Source organism: Zymoseptoria tritici, chromosome 11 (assembly GCF_000219625.1).
Source record: "Zymoseptoria tritici IPO323 chromosome 11, whole genome shotgun sequence".
Taxonomy (NCBI): Eukaryota; Fungi; Ascomycota; class Dothideomycetes; order Mycosphaerellales; family Mycosphaerellaceae; genus Zymoseptoria; species Zymoseptoria tritici.
The window spans coordinates 927,135-946,193 of record NC_018208.1 but is presented as its reverse complement, the minus strand read 5'-3'; the positions used below and the strand labels follow the sequence as shown (position 1 = coordinate 946,193).

Here is a 19,059-nt window from a genome sequence, read left to right as displayed (position 1 = left end):
TCATCGGCGTGGTTGGAGCGACGTGGTCCCAATCTTTGAAGCTTCCAAGGCGGACCATGTCGTCAGAACAGGGTTCCTCCGATTCAAGTCGTCGCCTGGGCGATCTTCCTCCACAGTTTGGCGCGGTGCAATGCTCGGGGTCCTTCGAACTGGACAACACGTGTGCGTTGCTGAATTATGCTGCGAAGACGTACAAGCAACGCTCCCCCACAATGGCAACTCCATGTCTCGGTCATGGCGTGGGAAGGACAACGATGTTCCAATCTTCCGTGTACCGGCGTCCGAGCATTGACCAAAAGTGGCAGAGGCTGAACTTAAGCACTGCGGACCGGACGGACCGCGACAGGGGTCATGAAGCCATGACGCTTTGTTTACTTTACTCGTTGCCCCAGCCTCCCGATTTCGTCAATTCGAGGACTCAACCAGCCACTCCAACCACCTCTTTGTACAATCCGGTGGTCCAACGAAGAAAACGAGAAACGTCTACCTACCCGTTCAAACCCTCGAGCTAAGCTACTCTACCAAACTTCTCCTCATCCTCCGCATCAATTGTGTGGAAGCAAGACATTCGCTCAATTCGTCTGACCAATTCACGACAGCTCTCGAATCGCATCCCGACATACGCATTCCGATCGCTATCACCGACGATACCACAAGAGACTCGACCCGCTTGCCGCATTCCACGCACCCACCTCCTCGGCCTTGTGCCGCTGGAGCACACACACCCTCATTGTTCGAAGCGAGAAACCACATTCCAGACAGCGGGTAGACCATCTCTGCCACCACGACCATGCCGAACATACGGTTGGCAGTCGGCATTCAGCGGCTGATACCCTTTCTTGGATACCACCATGTGTTGATGATCCTCATTGCACTGGCAATCATATTACTCTGTAAGCTGGAACCTTCAACCGTCAACCGTTGCGATCAGATCAACAGCTAACGGCGCGTCCCAAACAGCCCTCCTCCTAGCAGGATGTTCGTCATCCTCGCCGTTAATACCGGGGATCTTCCTCATATCCTTCTATTACGAAATGTACACCCCGCGTTACGATCCCACACAAGTCAACCCCGGCGTCACAGCGGCCATCACCAACATCGTCGGCGGCGCGAGTTTGGAAGTAAGAGTGGGATATTTTGGACTCTGCATACAACCCGATGATGGAAGCTTCCTCTGCTCGAACAACGCCACGCTGCTGGCGCAACAAATCTCCATTGACGCGGATCCGCTCAATCTGATCTGGGTGGCCAATACGTTCAAGAACAGCGTTGTCTTTCCATACCTCCTGTGAGTCAAGCCTCCTTTCACGGAACCACCACATCCCCAAGAACGACCACTGACAACCTCCCCACAGAATCGTCGCCATAATCCTCGCCTTCGGCACCTTCCTCCTCCTCGCCACCTTCCCGGGCTGGCACGAAGAACACGACGCCCGCACCGGGTCCGACATCGACATTAAACCCTTCCCCTCACGACCAGTCTCCCAAGTCGCCCTCGCGCTCATCTTCATCTCGTCCATATTCGTGCTCGTCTCCGTCCTCTGGCAACACACGGCCTCCGTCGCCGCGGCGCAGGTCGCTCAAGATTTCGGGAATGGAAGCGTCAAGAGTGGAGTCGGTACGGCGGCGATGGTGTTGGGTTGGTTTGGATTTGCGCTGCTCATTATTGTGACGGTGGGATTGTTGGTTATGATTTTGAGTATCCATCTGTTGGATAAGTTGACGGATGAATGATGAGGGAAGGAACAGGAGAAGAGTTTGGGCATGAGGAATGAGGGATGAAAAATGTACATGATGAGGAGAGAGGGATGATACCGCTGCAAGCAGCACATACCGAGAGTGCTTGATGGGAAGATGAACGCATCTTCAAGAACATGGGAAGAGCAAGTGTACAACGCTGAGAGTGTTACTGTTTCATCGACATTGCCCACGGACAAGGAGATTCCAAAATCCTGTCACCGGCAGTCAGCGGCATTGGAGAAGGCGTTCTGGGCAAATTGCTTCTACTGCACGAATGCAATGGCTGGCTAGCCGGTTGAACGACAGAGGGAGGACGACATACCCTCACCCACGCGCATATTGGTCATTGACAGGAAAAGATCGTGTAAATAGAAGAATGCAATCGAGACTGCGGCTGCAGGTCGTGAAAGTCATCGTGCTCTTCATCATAGTTCCGGTCCCACCTTCTATCTCCGCGTTCCTTGCCTATCCTGCTTACCTTCAGTGTACTTTCAATTATCGACTGCTCAAGTTCACCAAAGGCAAGGAGGTCTGAAGTCGAGCTGCCAACCAGCTGATCTCACTCGAGCATCACATATCAAGTCACAACATTGAGACAACAAGGGAGCAAGCTTTTGGTGTGCCCAAAGGCATCTAATTCATTTTCGTTTTCGCTTTTGAAGACCAAGGTCTTCTTCTTGATCGCACCGCATGCAGAGAAAAGCAAGGCCCATCCGTTTCAGTTTCAGGCCAAATCAAAGAAATCTCATGCTCCGCTTTTCCAATTCTCTCATCTCAGTTCCTTCACTCAGCCGCCCTCGGGCAGCAAACAAAACAGCAAATCGCAAAGTCATTCCTCATCTCTCATCCGTCATGCCTCGTTGCTCGTTCCCACCATCATGAAGTCAGAAAAGAAGCTGAAGTGACTTTCTCAAATGTACCACATGGAGGTGCAGATGCCGCCCTGGTTGGGCATGGGCAGGAGCTTCTTGAACTCGGTGGGAGCACCAGAAGAAGTGTTGCCCTGCGAGCCCGAGCCAGCCTTCGATGGAGCAGGGTCAGAAGCACCCCAGTCAGCCTCGTGAGGCACAGCGCGGTTGGACGCCAAGTGGGCGTAGTAGATCGCCGGGTGAATGGAGACCGGAGTGGTAGCACGAGCGTACTGATAAACATGCTCGTACAGCATGGTGTGAAGGAAGTCGTTGGACACACCGGCCTCGTTCATCAGAACGTAGTAGTGGACGGGGCGAGCTGTACCCTTCAGAGCGTGATGACCGCAGAGGTAGAAGTCATTCTCGATGGGGTTGGTGATACCGCTCTCGACCAGAGTACCAGGCATCGCGTTTCCATGCTTGTCGCCGCGCTCAGGGAAGAAGCGAACGTGGTGGCGCTTCGAGCCAACGATGACGACGAACTTCGTGTTGTTGTTCGGGTCAGCCATCTTGAAGAGAGCCTTCATATCGGCCACCTCATACTGAAGGACTTGCTGGTACTGGCCCTCAGACACACCATCGCGAAGATAGTACACAGTCTGAGGAAGCTTGCCGTTGCCGACGTTCGCCATCCAGTGCTGAACCATGGGCTTCAATTCTTGGTTGATCACCTCTGTAGCGATCATCTCTACACGGTAGCCGTTGGCCTGGCAGGCAGCAGCGTACCGAGTGGCGAGCTTGTCGGTCGAAACTGTCAATGCAGCCATGGATGGGGCGTCCACACCGGGAGCAGAGTGAGAAACATCGGCGCCGATGACCATAGTCGGGCTGGTGAAGAGACCAGTGGGACCGGAAGAGGTCTTGCCCATTGCGCGGCAAGTAGCTCCACCGAGCTTGGCGTTGAACTTCATGCACACGTTGGCAATGTACTGAAGTTGAGCCTTCTGGGCATGAGCGTACTGCACGCACTGAGAAACGACGCCGTAGCGGCACTCGCAAGAGCGCTTGATCTTGCCGTAGGTGACCGAGTCCTTGTCGGGAAGAATGAACATGAGCATCTGAGGGCGAGCGCTGGATTGAGTGCCGGCGGCGTTCCAAGCGGCAGTGACCCAGTTGGCCGCGTCGTCACCCGAGGCGAGCGACATTGCGGGATTCTTGTTCTCAACCTTGCCACCAAGGCCAATGTAGCCCTTGCAGAACTCGGAGATCCACTTCTCGATAACAGCCTTGTCTGGCTTGCCACCACGACGACCGGAGATCACACAGACAGCCCATGACTTGAGGGGCAGAGGGTTTGACTGAAGGAACTTCTTCGCCTTCAAGTCCCAGCGACCGGAGGTACCGGGGTTAGCGTCTCCAGCGGCGTACTTGACTTTAGGAGCGGTCAGAAGGCGGGAGTCGGCGACGGTCTTCTTGGGGTTGACCTTGACGCCATACTTCTGGAGATACGGGTCCTCAGACCACGACAGCATCTTCAGACCGTGCTCGATGGCGGTCCAGCGCTCAGGTGGAGCGGTGACGGCAAACTTGATCATGTTCGAGGTTTGACGCTCGTCCATCTTGAAATTGTAACGCTGGTTCTCCTTGATGACGAGACACTCCATGGGAAGGTACGTGTTCTTGCCCTTCGTAGCCTTGACAAGCGGCAAGTCTGGGTACTGGAGGCGGATGTTGTACGTCTTGGCAAAGAAGTCGTACACGGAAATCTTCGTGCCATCCTCCTTATCGAAGGTCGTGTTGCGGGCGCCCTTGAACTCGAAGCGCTCGATGCAGTAATGATCAGGCTCAGTGCTGTTGCGGTGCTTGGCTTCGACATGGATCTTGCGAAGCTTCTTGAGCGCCTGAGCACCGCGACTGCTCTGCCCACCCCGCGACAGCATAGCGGACAGGTCAGCGATATCGCGTGCTCCAGTAACCTTCACGGCTGCTAGAGTGAGGGCTAATGAGGTCCAGAAGGTGCCATTGGCGACATCCAAGTTGATGGACAGGCGGCCGGGATGGACCAGGCGAAGAGACTGGTATACACCCTTGAAGGCCTCGACACCACTGCCGAGATCGTAACGGCTCTCACCCTTGGCGAAGAAGGCACGCTTCACTGGAGTGTACTTCAGACGCGGGTAGTGGCGGAGAAGATGATCAAAGAAGTTGATAGCCTCAAGACAGCCGTTGTCGAAAGAAGCCTTGCCTTGAAGGTGAGCCTTCAGAGTGTCGAAACGCACGGTGTTGGTCTGACGGATGACAACACGGAAGATGTTCTTGTTGGGGTCTTTACCGGGTGGCCGACCGTCCTCCTCGCTCATGTTGACAGTTAGGCGAATCTCGCGGTCGATCGGGCGATCGCTCCACATGAGCTTGTTACCATCGAAGATGGCCTTCGGACCGACAGCAGCCTGAACGGCCTTTGACTTCCAGACCACCGCGATGGCGCCGCGCTTCTCGTCACCCTTGCCGATGGTGACATCGAATTGGTAGACGGGCTTATCGGGAAAGCTCTCAACATGGAAGGTGTTAAGGCCGACCTTGATTGCTTGGCCGAGCTTGGATGGACCAGGACGAGTGGGGAGAGTGGTAGAGATCTCTTGACCACGAATGGTGGACCAGGCGTAACCACCAAGGTCGAGGTTGCGAGGGTCAACGATGACCTTCGAAGAGTTTGGGTTGCGTCCACCGGTCGGGCCAGCTGGAGCTTCATCGTTGTTGCCATCGTAGCCTTGGCCACGAGTGCTCTTGCCGCCGCGAGATGGCGCAATTGACCGAGAGTCAGAGATGACAGAGCGCGAGGCCTTGCCGGAGGAAGAGTTCTCGCCACTGGACGAGCGGTTTTGCTGAGAGGGAGTCGCCGCAGCGCGCTCCTTCTGCACACGGTTCTTGGCTGCACCAGCCATGTTGACAGTGCGGTTGGTGGGTGTGTGATTGGAACTGAACTGAAGAGGATGTTAGATGAGCTGCTCAATAATGTGGAGATGAGATCGAGTGAAGTGTGGTGTGCGGAGGTGAGAGGATGTGCGGAAGTGGCGACACTGCGTTTGATGGCAGTGAGGCTGGAAGTCAGGTCTGATGCTTGTGATGCCAGAGCAGACAAGCTTGAGGTGGAAGAGGCATTGGCGCAGCCGACCGCGAGGTCGGCCACATGTGAGAGATGAGACTCGAGCGAGCAGCTTCAATGAAGAAGACTACCACGACGAGTGTGGTGATGGGAGGATGTGATAATGAGAATGCCACCGCGGTGGCGGACAAACAACGTACCTGATGGCAGCTTGACGCCGAGAAGTTCGGTGAGGGTGGTGGAGTGTGTTGTGGTGTGTGGTGATGGTTGTCGAAGAGTGTTGGAGGTGGTGAAGGTAGAGAAGGAAGAAGAGGTGTGGAGTGTAAGAGAGAGGGTTGAAAGTGGTCGAGGACGATTGTTTTGATCTCGAGCAGGGCGGAAGTGGGGACCGTGCACCGGGAGCGGCGGCGGAGGGCAGCGAGCCTGTGACAGAGAATTCACAGCTCAGCGTGTGATGCTTGTGATTGCAGTGATGGGTGAGTCTCTGATGCTGGTAAGCTCGTGGTGATGTTGGTGGTTGTGAAGATCAGATGTTGAGGATCCAGAAGTGAGGCAGGAGGTAGTTGAGCTTTGAGCCTTCCATGTGCCCAAACGATCAGCTTGGCGAGTCTGTTTACGATCGGCAAGAACAGCCCGACGGGAAGGTGCAGCTGAGGCAGGAGTCCAGCCGGGAGCGAGATTTACGAGAGCCCGGTAAGGCATTGAACCTTAGGATATGCCAGCGTACTACAATTCATTACGAAGAAGCTCCAAGGTAGGTGTGTTCTCCAGCGAACCTATGCATAGTCTGTAGGAACTCAAGCAGACAAGCACACTTCAGGTTGCCGGTCCGAGTCCAAGGCAGCTCTCTAGCATCCAGCTTCTGGTGCAGGAGACTCATACTCGGCTCCGCTGGCCGCTCTCTCATTCATCGCGAAGAGCCAGGGGAAGTTCTCGGTGACAGCCATTGGCCGCAGATGATTTGCTCGAGACGACTGATGCGGCGGGGAAGGAGCCATTGGCAGGTTCGAGATGCTACTCTTCCTTCAAGAGAACAATGAAGCTGACATCCGTGATCCAGCAAGCAATCCATGTCGACCCTGTTCGTAGGACCACAAGCGCATCGCCCTGACTGCCAGCAACATGCCGCGAGAGCATTGGGAGAGGAAGGTCTTCCAGGACCACCATGAGACAAGCCGCATCCTTCGCAACACGAAGTCCTGGCTGGTCGATGGAGAGCAAGGCAGAGAGACTGCGCGGATAGGATTGATCAAGAAGCTCTCATCGAAGGCGAAGCCAAACGTGAAGCCTGGAGTCCAGCGGTGGAACAACACATTTGGAAACCGTGTCGGACGAGGAGGAGTGCAACGAACGACAGACGCAGCGCACTGCGAGTCCCTGCGAGGCGCCCCGAGCGGGGTTTTGCCCATCCCGGAGCGTGGCAAGAGAAGGAGAAAGCAACTTTCAGATCATACCAGACGCGGCAAGCGAGGAGCCTTCATGAGTTCGAATCGTCCTGAGAGGAGATATAGAGGGCTCACGGGAAGACGCACATGAAGCTGGTGTGGCGATTCGCAAGAGGAATCCTGCTCTTTCTAGAGCTTCCATGGCTTCTACCAATTTGCTCCAACGAGAAGAAGCGGCCGGCCAAATACAACCAGTACCACGGCGAGAGCCTGAGGAGCGGATGAAGCGCTGAAACACAGCTCCGGAAGCATGGCAAGAGGGGAAAGAGCTTCCATGGCTTCTTCCAATCTGCTCCAACGAGAAGAAGCGGCCGGGCCAATACAACCAGTACCACGGCGAGGGCCTGAAGAGCGGATGAAGCGCTGATACACGGCTCCCGAAGCACGGCAAGAGAAGGAGATTGCATCTTCCAGAACATGCGAGATGTCTGGAGCAATCGCAAATGCGGGTTCTCCTGGGATCGCACACACATAGATCATGGCGAGGAGAGAAAGGTAGTGCCAGTATCGAGTTCAGCGACGGAACTTCTGCTCTTCCGCATGCCCCCATGGCTCCTGGCAGCTGCTCCCTTCGATCATCTGAAACCAGCCTGTGCCATGGCAAAGAGTAACACTGAGCAGGGAGCGGTGACGGCACAAGTATATCTGGAGCAAGTTTGCATATGCCCTGTAGCTTCCGGTGGACGATCTGGCCGTACGCAGAAGGAACCTCCAGACATGGGCGGATCTGCTCAACGGTTTGTCATGTCATCTCGGCTCTGAATGACCGACAATGGCATTCCCATCGCCCCTGAAGAGCGAAAGGATGCTCGTGTCGGAGAGAGCTTTTGAGAGCCTTGGTCCCTCGAAACTTGGTCATCAAGCAGGCCCCTCTCATCCTAGTGTTGCCTCGAAGCCAAAGGAGACCATGGCAGATGTGCTCAGGAGGATCGATGTCACGCAATCTCCATTGCGCGTCATGCTGGACGGAACTCCGGACGTGCAACTACTATGGCTTCCGAGGCTTGACCAATTAACCATGGGACGAGTTAAGCTGTTCTTCGAGCATTCAGTCCTCCCAGGGAGGCAAGGATGTGCAGAGCGGAGCACTCCATCGCGGATTGTCTCTTTCGTCCTCCGCCGTATATTGTCCGGCCAGCTTCGACGCATGTTGCCCGAGAAATGAGCGAAACCTGCGGCAGATCTCGACCCTGCCTCTCAATGTCTCCTGCGACTCATGTGGTCGCTTCCGACATCTTCCCATGTCCAGCGGGTGTCCAATGCTCTACCACCAAAATCCAGCTTCCTCACATCAAACTTCCGGTTTCCAGCATGGCAAGTATGTCCCGCGGCCTCGCTCGCACGGCGCGCCGTCCTCTCATTCAACCTTTTCCAGCAGGGCGGGATGTGCTGCAGCGAGCACTGCTCTCGGCTCTCCGATTCTCCGTGCGGCCATGCTCTCATCCCTCTCGCATGTGATGGACTACTCTTTCGCGAGCTCGCCATTCTTCGGTCCGAAGCATGCCAGCGCGTGTCAGTGCGGAGGACGCTCGAGACCAGAGCTTTCAGCGTGGTCAATCATCATCTGCTTTGCCTTCGAGGAGGCAGGTCAGCGTACTACAACAACCTTGAGAGTCTATACGCTGTGCTGTTATGTCAGTCTGGCCTGCGATGAGACTACCCATAGGAGGAGCTCTTCAATCGGAGATCACCATGGTGGTGGTGAGCTCGTCTTCTCCTCAGCCCGCTCTCTCTTCTCCTGCCCTGCATCTTTGCAGCGGAACACGATGCTGCTGGCTGCATCATTACAGGGTCTCCAGCTTACCGTACGGTCACCGCCTTGTTGCTCCTCTCGAAAGCACCGTGGAGGTCGTCAAAGCGGAGGCTGCTCATGGTCAAGGCCTTGAGCCGGGCGATGCAGTGCCTTCGAGCGGTACAAGGTCATACAAGGACACCGTACACGATCCATCGTCGTAGCGCAGTCCATCCGAGAAGCTGGCGCAATGTCATGTCGAGTCGAGACCATGGTGAACGGTGGTGAGATTAGACTCGAGCCTTGGTCTTGGTTCGAGGTCAAAGTTCAACGCCACACTTTTGGGAACCACCAACGAACAGCTGTGGCTGTGCTTGGCATTGGTATGGGACTGCATTCAGAAGACGAGTACGGTAGACACAGGAGAGGAGATTTTAATACAATTGCAATGGCAGACGTAGGCTGGTAGGCCGCAGTAATGGGAATGAGAAGTGCTTGCAATGTAGCGCGAGAGCGAGAGCCACTTTGCAGAGAACTCTGTGAAAGTGGACTTGTGCGTGGGCAAGTAACTTATGAGATCGTGCTATCAGGCGTACAAAATCAGTTTACCGGGCAGGTAGTCGAACGTACAGGCAAATTAATGGGAAACGCTTCGAAACACCCTGGAACATATCCAGGCAAGGTGACAAGACGTGCAATTAGGCGTACAGTGAGTTTGGCTGACATGCTACTCAACGTACAGGCAAGCGTACAGAGTAAGTAAGTAGACACGCTGAGTAGTGGTCGAGGTCAGGTAGCAGACATGCCACATAAGCGTGCAGGCCGCACTCGCTGTCCCGTATCTCGCAATCGACTTGACGCAACAGCAGATGCTCGAACATATACAACCTCGCTATCAACGCTATACAAAACCCCGCCCCAACAAAGCCTCCCTACTACCTCCGCTCACTCTTCCTCCTCCTCCCATTCAACGTCGTCGGCGCTACCAGATGCCCATTCCCAACGACCACACCACCTTCAGGCTTCCTCTCCTCCGTCAACAACTTCCACAGCTGTCCAATGCTCACTCTTTGACTCGGCAGCATGCTGTACTGCAAGCTATAAAGGCTCTTGCGATGAATAGGCGGCACGAATTGTCCAGAGACGAGACACAGGAAGACACGGGGAGAGAGATAGTGCTTTCGGAGGCGGTGGCCAAGTTGGGCGTACTGGGAGAAAGTTTGGGAGAGAGGTAAGGGGACGGACTGGGAGGATGTTAGCTGATGCGTCGTTTGTGTTGAGGAACGATGATCATACCTGTAACTTGATGTACGAGGTCCTTGCAGGAGGGGAGGAAGTTTTAGATGCAGCGGATGATGCAGAAGAAGAAGAAAGCAACGCGCGAGGGGTATCTTGCAATTCAAAACGAATGCCGCCGGGTAAACGCCTGGAATCCTTGACGCGGAGCATGAGTGCGAAGAGCGGGAAATGATTGAGAACAGCCAGCCAAGTGTCCAATGCGGCTTTCAATGCGATAATGCCCATTCTTGCTCCGGCGAAGGTAGCATAGAAGACAGCCACGGTCGGGAGGAGGAAGAACAAAAGCGTGAAGAGAATCGTGCCCAGAAGTAGTTGATCGAGGTCGTAATCACAGCTGTCGATGCGGTTGCGGAGGATGTTGCGCTTCTTTCCGCGGAAGAGGTGGAAGAGCGAGATGATGATCGTCAGCTGCCAATTGTAGATGCGCGCGGATGCGATGTAGAAGGAGTAGATGTGCAGTGTGAGCAACGAGAGTAAGTCGGAGAACATTGCAATGGGCAGACTGGCCCCGGCGAAGCTGGACACGCCGATCAGGCGGATCACGTACGGCAGCGTTGGTCGGAGCTGGGTCATGCAGTCGTTCCAGTACTCAATGACCCAGAGGAAGAGGTCTCCAAGGAATCTGGCCAGCTCCGTATTCAACTTCAGTCCGGCAGGATAGTCCATCAGCCAGGTGAGCATTTGCTGAAGCCCCTCCACCGAGTATGTGGTCATCACCTTGTCCAGCTGTGAAGCAACAAAGTCGACGTTTTCGATGATGTACGAGCCCAACGCAATTCCGATAATGACATCGTTCGCGACGAGCCAGAGACTGTTGAAGAAGCGAATGTAGTCCGGATGACTGTTCGTGATACTCTCCCAGTCACTTCGTCTGTTATGCAGGGTCACATATTGGTCAGGCCAATAGCAGAACTGCTGAAGCCGAATATCAACTTGCTGGCAGGAAGCAGAGATATCTCGCAGAGCAGCCCGGCCTGTCGGTCTCCAGTCCAGCAGCACAAGCAGAGCTTCCGCAGCCACGCGAAGAATCATCAGATAGAGGATGAACACCTGTGACGCGAACGGCCAGATGTGATCCTTGAACGCCTGCTTCGACCAGAGCAGGATGAAATCCCACAGATTCGTTGCTGATTCCACCACTCGTTCGCTGACGCTCATGGCTCTTTTCGTCCTCATGCCTATCATTCCAATATTCTGTTGCATCAACGCATTGAGCTCGGCCGAGCAATTCATCTGAATAATGATTGTCTTGAGTGCCAGCTCTTTCTGTGTTCGTGGATGATTCACGACGGTGTGCAACTTCAACTTCTCCACCAGCTTCTCCTGTCGTATCCTTTCGCGCTCTTCATCTTTGTCGATTCTGACCTGTTTGTCTCCAAGCGCGAGCGATATGGGCGTGAGCGACAGGTATTGCATACGTTTCGGATCGGGTCTGATGAAAGTTATGATTTGGATCGTGATTGGAGCATCCTCCGGATAGTCGACTCGAGGTATTGTGCTCCGTGGTACTGTGTGTAGTGACAAGAGATTGGGGTCGAAGGTCGTGGCCGAGGTGTCTGCATTGAGTGTTCCCAGCACCTGTAGCGGTTGCCCACCACAGTGCGCGGTGATCTTGTCTATCGAATGAGGACATCCACGAAAGAGTGCTCGCATGCGCAGTGCATGATCCGTATTTCGCACCTGTAAAAATGTCAACTTGGGCATATCCAGGCCAATCATGACTGCTCCCTCACATCGACTCCCTGAAGTATGCAGATCACGGTCACATCCAATTCAGAGTTCCTCCATCCAACAAGGACTCCTGCTAGGGCATCTCTAGGCGCGTCAGACGGCCAGAATACACGCATCAACCCATGGTTTCGTGTGGGCATGCTCCCATTGCGGAAGCACTAGAACGAGCCGCGACGCCTCAGCTGCTCTCGAGCTGAAAGACCTGGAGTATCGATCGTTCGCGGATGCTGGAGGAGAAGATCAGAACAATCTATGAGTGCGGCGGGCACTGTTGGCAGACTAACGAGCTCGGCCTCGCGCGCAGCGATGCGTTCGAGTGGGATGAGAATGAGGACGAAGAAGATGGTGAGGACCGCGAATCCCTTGAGAGCTCGTGTCTGGACCGCGTCAGTCAATTGTATGTGTACTGGGGGCTGGTCCGCACAACGTACAACAACGGAGTGGTCCCAAGCGAATAGCGCGAGCTCGATCAACTGCGCGACGAGGTCCCAGCGAGCTGTGACGTAGCCAGAACAAAACACTAAGAGGGTCAAGATCGAGACCGGATGCATGTGGGGATGCTCAATGGCACGATCGAGAGACTAGACGCATAGTCGTCGACCTTCGGGCGTGAGTGTGAGAAGGATGTCGCTGTAGTTGTGAAAGGCTCCGTGGACAGGTGGAGTTACGGCAAAGCAATACCAGTAGTTCTAGCGCGCGCGTGTGGCGGCGGACTTGACGACACAGCGGAGCAGAAAGCCGAGCCCGGTCTCCTCTTCGGCCGGTCTTGCTTGTCCAGCTTCGGTTGTCAGCTGTAATTGCGAATGGTGGACTCTTTTCCGCAGCTTTCTTGAAACATTTCCCACAATGGAACTCTTGGATGCGATATGAACAGCTCGCTCCTGAACTCAATCCGTGAGAAGGATGTCCACGCAGAGTGAGCGGCTCGTCTCGAGGCTCTTGCTGCGGCCCGTACCCTGACCGCAAACCTTATCGACTTCACCAACGCGAGGCGAGGCTCCGACGTGACTTTCTTTGTAGCAACAACTCTTTCACTGGAAAGCATTGACCCGCTGGAATATCCCAAATCGAGACAAGAAGAGGAATGCGCTTGTAAAATGACAATCAGCCTGAAGCAATACTGAAACCAATCCTGGAGCTACAACAATCGGTCCACTTCTGGACATCATTCGCCTTTGGATCCGAGGATCGCTAGGTCCGAGTCTGTTCTATACACGAGACGATTGTTACGGGATCACGCTTTCACCAGCTCTGCTCTTGTCGATCCGCGCAATGAGTGAACAGTGAGCTCAAGTAGCCAGCATGTACCGCAACAACCGCAGCCGCGAGGTCTGCAAGTTCTTTCTCGAAGGAAGGTGCAGATTTGGAAGTAAGACACTCGTCCCATTTGCGCTGCCTGCAAGAAATGCTGAACGATCAATAGACGACTGCAAGTTCGAACATCCCTCAAATCAAGCACCGCAGTCCAGCAATCAGAATCGATTCGCGCCTTTACAGAATCCCGCCAATGCCAATCAGCGCGGGAGACCGGGCGCTGTTACTGGTGAGAGATGCCCTGAGCCTTCTTGAAACCTTCGACAAATCGACTGACTGCTGAAACGTGCCTCCAGATCCAAAGCAAGAACCGTAAGTATTGTCAAGCCCTGTCAATTGGAGTCATTCAAAACTGACCACATGCAGATTCAACGTCACAGCAGAAGGCATTCGTCTAGACTTGACAGAGGCCAGCCAAAAGGGCGAGAGGCCGCAATGGCAATTCTCCTCGTATGGGCCTGGAATCGCGGCGCCGAAGCAATTGCTGGAGGGTCCGAATGTGGAAATGAGCGAAGAGGAGCTGCGGGTGATGTGCTATCTCGCCAAGGCGACAGGCAGACTGCAAGACTATGTGAGTGCATTCGATCTCTTTCCATGCATGTGCAAGACCTAACGTCTCAGGATGCACACGTGAACGGTCTCAGAACGCAAATCAACCAGCAAGTGCAAACAGTCCTGCAGGATCTCGAAGGTGCCAAAAGGTTTGTTCAGAACGGTCAAAATGAGCATCCAAATCGCAACGACATGGCGCAGTCTGCAGGAAGTGTGTTCCCTTGGACCAATAGACCGAGCCTTCAAGCGACTCCTGCAGGAGGATTTGGGCAAGCTGCAGCGAACAGTGGGACAGCATTCGGTCGACCATCTGGGGGAGGTTTCGGTCAACCATCCGCCATGGGAGCACCTAGCGGATTTGGATCATCTGGGATGGGAGCTGTAGCTGCGAGTGGGTTTGGACAACCATCAAACCTCGCCGCAAAGCCGCCAGCATTTGGTCAACCGGCGTTCGGCGCACCCTCACAGCCCGCGGCCGGTGCATTCGGTCAGCCTTCAGCTTTCGGTGCAGCAGCGCAGCAGCCACAGCAGTCCGCGTTCGGGAAGCCATCAGCACCTACCTCAGGATTCGGACAGAGTGCTTTCGGCCAGGCATCGAAGCCAGCTGGAAGTGCATTTGGCGCACCATCGTTCGGACAAGCCGCCCAACCAGCCTTTGGTCAAGCCTCGCAGCCCACCACAGGAGCGTTCGGCCAGCCATCACAACCGGGTGGCGCATTTGGCCAATCTCCTCAACCGACCTCCGCCTTCGGTCAAGCTTCCCAGCCCACTTCGACTTTCGGCCAAGCATCCCAATCATCAACAGCTTTCGGCCAGGCGTCGCAACCACAATCAGCCTTCGGACAGGCATCACAACCACAATCGGGTTTCGGCCAGGCGTCACAACCGCCAAGCGGTTTCGGCCAAGCTTCCCAACCGTCAGGATTCAACCGACCCTCACCCTTCGCCCAAGCAACCCAACAACCCACACAGAACGGCTTCGGCTCCTCCGCACCACAACAGAACAACGGTATCGCGCAACCCAACGGCCAACACCCCAACCACTGGAAAGGCAGACCAGTCCAGTTCGATCCAGAGAAGAAAGTCCCATTCATCATCGATCCTCAGACCAATGCCAAACAGCGCATCTGGTTCCTCGAAGGCCCTCCCACGGGTGCGGCTCCGATGACAGAGGCACCGCCGGAGGCGTACGAGGGGGAGCAGGGGATCAAGCTGAAGGAGTTGTATGATCATGTCAGGACGACGGGGACGTTCAGGGATGGATTCATGCCGGAGATTCCGCCGAAGAGGGAGTGGGTTAGCTTTGATTTGTGAGGAGATGTGGTAGAGGCTGGAAGGGATCCGGGGAATATGCATTATGATGATAGATCGATTTTGGGAGGCAAGACTGTATTGGCGATGCATGCATAGCTCGGCGTGAAGATCATCGGGAACATAGAGCTGGATAGACGAGCAAGGCAACATGAACACGGCTCAGCTGCAGTTTAAATGTCTCCATTTCACATCTACTCACTCCTCACACTTCCCCCATCATCATCCCCCATAATCTGACCCACCTGGAACACCCTCTCCAAAGCATCATTGAACAAATCCGGTCCCCACAACTCATCCTCCCTCCCTTTGCCCTTCCGACTCAATTTCTTCCCCGAACCCTCACTATACGAGTCGAAGAACTCCTCGTACGTGATCAACACCTGATCCCTCACCGCCGCGACAAGTGTCTCCCTCGTCCGCGCATCGTCCACGAAAGCCTCCAGCTTCGCGCGCAGAAGAGGAACGTCCTTCTCCGCTAAGCCGCGGATGGTACGCACGGCTTTTTGTGGGTCAAACTCGCCCTTTTGCTGGGTTATGGAGGCTGGGTCGACGGGAGCGGTGATGTGCGTCGCGTAGCCGTTGACGAAGTCGTTGATCACGGTTCGAAGACGACCGTCGAGCTCCGCTTTGGCGTCGAGCATATTCTCCACGACTTTGGGCAGTAGACCGCCACCTACGGCGCCGCCAACGAGACGCATCCAGGACGCGGGATTCCAGAGACTGCCGCGTTCGCGGAGTTCGTAGAATGTGTTGGTGTACGACGAGAAGTCGAATTGGACTTCTGGAGGGATGAACTCGATGTCGAAGGCGACGATGCTTTGTTTGAGGTGTAGCAGGTGCGTGATGAGGAAGAGGTGACCGTCTTGTGCGGTCTTCTTGGAGGTGATTTGTTGGCTTGCGTGGATGAGAGCGGCGATGGTGGAGTGTACGATGCGGTGGGCGAGGTCGTCGAAGACGGTGCTGTTTACTAGGCGGTAGATGCGGCGGAGGAGCCAGATTGCTTTGCGGAGGGGTGGGTACCATTGTCGGGTTGAGGGTGAGGTGGTGGGTTCAGTCGGGAAGCGTTTGCTGAATATGCTTTCTGCATCGTCGGTGTCTTCGTCCACTACTACGAGATTCTTCGGAGCGGGTGTGCTAGGGACAGATGGCGCTCGTTTGCCGGAGAGGACAGGGCCATTTTTGTTGCCGTTCATTGCTGCTGGTGGTGCACGCGGATTCACCTCGAGATCTTCCGGCTTGGGCTTGAAATTCTCGATGCTGTCCCTCAGCACGTTTACTGTCAGGAAGACAAGGCGAGTCTGCGCATCTTCCAGAGCAGGGTGGACCAGGCTGGCGAAATCCAGTCGCCGTTGAGGATGCCGAGAATTGTAGGATGAGTTCGCAGCAGAGCTCTCCGCATCGTCGTCGTCCGATTCTACATCCATGTAGCGGCCTTGAATCATGGCGCACAGATCACACAGCTTCTCCATCTTGGTCTCGTGGATGGTCCTTGGGCGGAGATAGTCGTACATCGGCTCCAGTAGGCTTTCCAGAAACTCGTACAACGCGCCTTCCGTCTCGAACCACTCGAACCACAGATCGTACTCATCCAAAGTAATTCCACGCACAAAACTAAGTGCGGACTTGGCAAAGGCTACAACGTCAGACTGCTGTGGTGTTTCTGCCAGCTCTGCCATTTTCTTTGCTACCAGCGGTAGTACAAGCCGTCCACGTGTTGTCGAGTATGATTGGTAGAGTTCACGCAGGAGAGAGAGATATTCTGGCTCGCGTCCCGCATCAACATCGTCCGGAGTTGGGACAGCACGTTTTTGTATTTCCACTCCGAGGGCTTTCATCTCGGGAGCTGGCACTCGAAACTTGGCATATAACAGGGCGGAGTGCGTTGTTTCTTTCAGCTGCCCACTTTGTATTCGCTTGCTGATGTCGGCACCAATCTCTCCCAGCGATTTGGTGAAGTGATGCCGGATCAAAGTCAGACCACGTGTAAGCAACAAGCGGTATCGACTCCTGTACATAGCTGATTCCTTGTGATTTGGATGAGACTCCATGTATTCCAGACAGCTGTCCAGGTTGGAGAGCATTTCGGAGAAATCCTGTCCCTTGACAAGATTGGCAGCTCCAGGAGCATTTAGACGCCTGGTCATAGGTTCGAGATAGGCATAGTATTGGGCATTTTCGTCAATGGCATCGGCCAGCGATGTCAACCGCTTTTGTTCCACGATCAAAGATTCGCACTGCCGCCGGAAAGCCTCAGTCTGCTCCTCCACAGCTTTGAACGAATCGGACAAGGTCGACAGCAGGGCGAGGGTATTGGTCGTCGAAGACAAAAGATTGTCCAGGTGTGCATCGGAAAGCTCCAGCTGTTCTTGGTACGTCTGATATTCCCAATGGCTGTCGTCCAATAACCGACTTTCCACGGCTGCAAAATCCGATTCAAACTGAATCTCGCCGCCCAATCTCTTCGACGTGTTGTCTTTGATCTCCAAGCTCTTCTTCCGCTTCAACGCGGCGTCCTTCTTCAGTCGTGCATTCACAACATGGTAGAAGTCGCTATAGCTCTGGGCTCGTCGAGCGATCGACGCCTTCGGAGGCCCGCTCCAGGCATTGCTCTCATCCTCCGCGACTTCTTGAATAGATTCTATCGCCACATCGGCTTTCTCCTCCGCCTAGTATGCGGTCAGAATGGCAAGGCTCGTGGTCGGGAGGGTTGGCTTACGGGCTGCTGGAGCAGTGAAGCGCGTCGCTTGTGCTGAGGTGGCTCTTTGGACGTCGTGGACGCGGAGGTCAAGGTATGGAACCAGGCGTCGTCCATCTTTCGCAGACCAGACCGCGTAGAGTGACTCTCGTCGTATATGCCAATACAGCTGTCCACGTCTTTCGAGTGCTGCCGTGAAATATTTGGTACTGCAGTGCGAATACTGTAGAACTAGCACTTCCACCTCCTCCCGTCTTCCTTCACTGCCAACAGAGCCGCCAAACGACCTCATTCCCTCAAGTCACGCCGAAACACGCCCGCTCGGTACAACACGACCTACGACTGTACTCCACGAGTCTAGCCGCCACTCCACCCACACGACGACTGTGGAGGCAGTGGACCCCTGGACGCCAAGGGAGCCTCCACTGCGTCTGGCAAGCCGCCCAGCCCCCAAATGCTATCGTCGTGCGACAGGTCGAACCTCGCATGTCGGCATCCTCCCAGGTCATGACATCTCGGACGAGTGTATCTCGCCACCCTGGACGATGGATCTTGGCCGCTGGCCTCACGCACCAGAAGTGCACTGAGCTCGCTCTCACAGAGCTTCGCCGCGACGCGTTATCGACGATGCCAATGGATGCCCGTTCACTGTCACATGTGATGGGCTCGCCAAAGAGCAATCATTCGCATTGCCCCGCCTTGTCTGGAGGCTAAATGTATACAAGTACCGTGATCCTGAATAATCTTTATCCATTGCCGCCCACCAGATTTGCTCCTATTCTGCGATGGACCCGCCGATGCTGCCGATACCTTTCTTCAGAGCTGCAGCTCTGTGATTGTACCGCGTCGCCACCAAGGATGCTGCATCCTGCGGGCTACGGCAACCAAGCTGATCGTCTGTAGCTAGCTCTGGTCTCCTGCAGCAGAGTCCGAGCTCGTTCCAATGCATCCTATGGTTGACAGTTGTTGCCATGTGGCAATACCCACGATCTCTTACATGGGTCGGTATCGCCCATAGAAGCAGCAAATTCGGACGTCAGGGTCCCGACCATCGACGGAGACCTTTTGCCGCGCAGCATCCACCTTGGGTCCAAGCTCAAGCATCAAGCAACCTGTGCAGCATCACAGCGCCAACGTATCACCTCGACGAACGTGGCTGTGTTGGAAAGTGGCCAGAAGCTCCAGCCCAGGAGACTGTTGGTCTCCACAGCTATGATGGACGCATTTCAGGGACAAAGCATGCAACGGTCTGTCGAGGGCCCGCATTGAAGAAGTCTGCA

General features: G+C 54.9%; 6 protein-coding genes across 6 annotated transcripts; 3 read left to right on the top strand and 3 right to left on the bottom strand.

Moving 5' to 3' along the window:
* Positions 1–432: 432 nt before the first annotated feature.
* Positions 433–1,734, top strand: MYCGRDRAFT_111281 (uncharacterized protein; the record flags this gene model as incomplete). Its single annotated transcript, XM_003848541.1, has 3 exons — positions 433–893; positions 961–1,288; positions 1,356–1,734. The coding sequence occupies 3 exons, from the start codon at positions 791–793 to the stop codon at positions 1,732–1,734; spliced, it is 810 nt and encodes a 269-aa protein (XP_003848589.1).
* A 1,060-nt stretch (positions 1,735–2,794) lies between these two features.
* MYCGRDRAFT_10621 (uncharacterized protein) lies at positions 2,795–5,221 on the bottom strand (the record flags this gene model as incomplete). Its single annotated transcript, XM_003848337.1, has 1 exon — positions 2,795–5,221. A coding segment is annotated over one exon (2,427 nt), but the record flags the coding sequence as incomplete, so codon positions are not given.
* Positions 5,222–6,819: 1,598 nt separating this feature from the next.
* MYCGRDRAFT_96691 (uncharacterized protein) lies at positions 6,820–7,233 on the top strand (the record flags this gene model as incomplete). The annotated part of the gene is made up of 1 exon (XM_003848542.1): positions 6,820–7,233. The coding sequence occupies one exon, from the start codon at positions 6,820–6,822 to the stop codon at positions 7,231–7,233; it is 414 nt and encodes a 137-aa protein (XP_003848590.1).
* Positions 7,234–9,809: 2,576 nt separating this feature from the next.
* On the bottom strand, positions 9,810–12,483 carry MgGPI1 (putative N-acetylglucosaminyltransferase subunit; the record flags this gene model as incomplete). The annotated part of the gene is given in 6 exon segments (XM_003848336.1): positions 9,810–10,118; positions 10,171–11,853; positions 11,907–12,045; positions 12,064–12,131; positions 12,189–12,281; positions 12,336–12,483. The coding sequence occupies 6 exon segments, from the start codon at positions 12,453–12,455 to the stop codon at positions 9,810–9,812; spliced, it is 2,412 nt and encodes an 803-aa protein (XP_003848384.1).
* A 478-nt stretch (positions 12,484–12,961) lies between these two features.
* MYCGRDRAFT_111278 (uncharacterized protein) lies at positions 12,962–15,084 on the top strand (the record flags this gene model as incomplete). Its single annotated transcript, XM_003848543.1, has 5 exons — positions 12,962–13,273; positions 13,328–13,447; positions 13,515–13,530; positions 13,585–13,789; positions 13,840–15,084. The coding sequence occupies 5 exons, from the start codon at positions 13,207–13,209 to the stop codon at positions 15,082–15,084; spliced, it is 1,653 nt and encodes a 550-aa protein (XP_003848591.1).
* Positions 15,085–15,275: 191 nt separating this feature from the next.
* MYCGRDRAFT_50069 (uncharacterized protein) lies at positions 15,276–17,564 on the bottom strand (the record flags this gene model as incomplete). Its single annotated transcript, XM_003848335.1, has 1 exon — positions 15,276–17,564. A coding segment is annotated over one exon (2,289 nt), but the record flags the coding sequence as incomplete, so codon positions are not given.
* Positions 17,565–19,059: the final 1,495 nt, after the last annotated feature.